Genomic DNA, 2,879 nt, shown 5'->3' with positions numbered 1-2,879 from the left:
CACAAAGTCCCGATAATAATTTATTCATGTTGGAAACCTCATTGCAGGTTTTAGCTCCGGCAACAGAGTAAATATATTGAAAGACAAACACCATCTCATACGCTCGCGTCTGACATTTACATCACTTCGTGGATAGCTGATAGGCGTTTTGAGGGAGATTACATAAATTTGTAATCCTTATATTCTCTATGAGAGGGATGGCTATTTCCCAGAAGCGAATTGGCGAATAGACAATGTAATGAGCAAAGCTTCCATTGAAGCGCATGTATTACGATTGCCACGAAGTACAGCTCATCACGTCATGGCTAAGTGGACTTTGCCCCCAGACAGGATTGAACTACCGACCTTCCGCTTACTAAGCGGGTGCTCAACCACTGAGCTATAGGGGCGATAATAACACTCAAAGACACATGAAACAAACAGGCAAATCACGCTTTCCCTTCATGGTCCATGTAGTTTTAGCCCGAGTCAGAAAGTCCCGATAATAATTTATACATAATGCTCCAGGATGCGGAGAAAACCTTTGTTCGGTTTTATGAAGCACTTCCACTCGATATTATGACTTCCTCGATCAAGAGACATCTTAAAGTTGAGTCCAGCGAACCGACGAAACAGTCGTTAGCCTGAAATGTTAATGTGGTGTCTTCGTTAAACTATCTCGATCGCGTGATCGTCGCTTTGTGCTTGCGCAAGGTATAATTAAATGATAAATGGGTTACGCTGTCTGCTGTCGATATCGAGCAGCAACCAGTTGCGCTTCATACAAGCATCCTTCATAGTCGGAGCATAGGTTGTAAACACAGACGGTAACAGACTCAACTATCAATCACACGACAATAAGGCACCAAAAACAGACAGCCGGGGATGTTGAATCACCGTATTCAAGCCAGTACCTTCTAAGCAGAGACCAGATCTCACAGAGAGCATGTCTTTTTAAAGGTTGCGTAAAGGGGAACCTATAAGTTCGAGAGTTTGTTCTGTCAGCAAAATTGGCTTCTTGACCACACAGCCATAAATTATATGTAAAGCATTTACTCGATGACTATTCTTCTTGATGCCGTTCGTGTTCACTGTGTGAACGCTGATGTTGCTGTTTTATGTGGTGGTCGGCAGGGAGCTTTGCATAGGCTTGTCAAGAGTCAACTTCTACCATCGTCACGAATACTTTGTCGGCAACTCGAATCTAAGCCCAACTTGATGTCCAGATAGAGACTGTAAGCTTCTGTAGCAACTCGAAGTCGTACAATGCCACTGTGCTCCACTCCACTGCGGTATGCAGAACAAATTAAGGTCCGATCACAGGAGCCAAAGTAGCAGGTTTTCAACGAGAATTCGCATGTAGTGCGCCGAAATCCACTCGACCGGTTGCCCCGTGGGGTAATGAAAGCAGTGATAATTCATGGAGGGCGTCCGCGATATAAGAGAAAGTTTAAATATGCATAGGGCTTTATAATCATAAACACCTTAGTGGTAGAGTCCAATTAGATTCGCCACGTTACACGCATCATGAGAATTACACTGTGGTGTAATCTTGCCGTTAAAGTCATAGAAAGTAAAGATCGAGAGTGCGCCGTCAGACTTGGCTGTCACCTTCTCGAGCTGGATTAGTGCAAAATTCTGACCATGCTGAGCTCTGTGCTGAAGCTCAATATTTATGCTTTTGTTTCCTCTCAGGGAGGTTTTCTTGGACATCGTCGTTGCGCATTGTACGTAATGCGCTTAGCGACTTTTGCGTTTACCTATTTGCTTGTATCCTGTGTGATGTCAACCGCTGATATTGAAGGCCAGCACAGTATTACCAATAATCTGTCGTGGAAGCGACGGCAAACATCAAACGTCGACTCATCACATGTGACGTCGCGAGTAAATGCAACTTGCCCTGCCTCCATGTCAAAGACTCGGTACGCCTTTGACTCTTCTTACTGGCCTTTACTTAAGTCGTTGCGCTCGACATCAAAGAATCCGCACTTAGCTGAAACCCGATAATTATCTCAAACGAAGTTCCATGCCGACCAAACTTGACCAATGTGCCAAACTGCGTCTGTATTGCCATGATGTATTTCTTGATACATACTCCACTTTATGACCTGGCTCATATACCTTTCATACATCCGAGATCGGCATGAGATACTTGCTATCACCCAGCGAGTCAAGTTCCATGAGACCACAAGAGTCAATATCGAGTAGCTCCAACGGGTCGTAATGGCGCTTATCTTGATTGGCTGGATTTTGTTTCGAGGGATCTTGCCCTTCTAAAGCCGCCACGACACACGTGATTTGTTGGACTTTGTACGCTATCTTGCATCCTTAAGCACGCCTCTCTTCATCATGCTTGTTCATCATAGTGAGCTGGACTATGTCGTACCACATGTGATGAGTCGCACTGCTGCCGATTACCTAAATTCCAACGCCCTTGGTTGTCAAAAGCTCACTATCGAGCAAAACAGCATACGCTACTCGATCATTGTCGTTGCCGTTATCGTACGTTTCCCTTTCGCGCCCACGAGCTCTCCCGCCGCGTCGCCTTCCTACGTTGTCTCCCATCCGCTTGGTCCAGCACCGCTCAACCGTATGTCCAAATTTCCCGCAGATGGTAACTCGCGCTTGGCTCTGAAAGCCGTTCTTGCTACTTCAGTCTTCAACGACGCCATCCTCTCGCTTTGCCTCTTTATATTTTCATTCGTTAATTTCTACACAACACATTGCGTACAATTAAAAACGTTTTCAATTGCTTGAGAGACTGGTGTAGGGAGACGGCCTTCAAAGTGGCATCGGTTGCGATCCGACCAAATGAAATGCAGTGTCACTGCGCACATGACACCCCATATGTCATACACAACACACTTTCGCACTGACCATTCCGGACGAACAGGAGGCAT

General features: G+C 45.5%; 1 protein-coding gene across 1 annotated transcript; it reads right to left on the bottom strand.

Moving 5' to 3' along the window:
* Positions 1–1,933: 1,933 nt before the first annotated feature.
* PHALS_06679 (uncharacterized protein) lies at positions 1,934–2,343 on the bottom strand (the record flags this gene model as incomplete). Its single annotated transcript, XM_024720010.1, has 3 exons — positions 1,934–2,041; positions 2,110–2,249; positions 2,316–2,343. The coding sequence occupies 3 exons, from the start codon at positions 2,341–2,343 to the stop codon at positions 1,934–1,936; spliced, it is 276 nt and encodes a 91-aa protein (XP_024585252.1).
* Positions 2,344–2,879: the final 536 nt, after the last annotated feature.

This window comes from Plasmopara halstedii (genome assembly GCF_900000015.1).
Source record: "Plasmopara halstedii genome assembly, contig: Scaffold_3060, whole genome shotgun sequence".
Lineage (NCBI taxonomy): Eukaryota > Oomycota > Peronosporomycetes > Peronosporales > Peronosporaceae > Plasmopara > Plasmopara halstedii.
The sequence above is the reverse complement of the archived record's forward strand: the minus strand, read 5'-3'. Positions and strand labels throughout refer to the sequence as shown.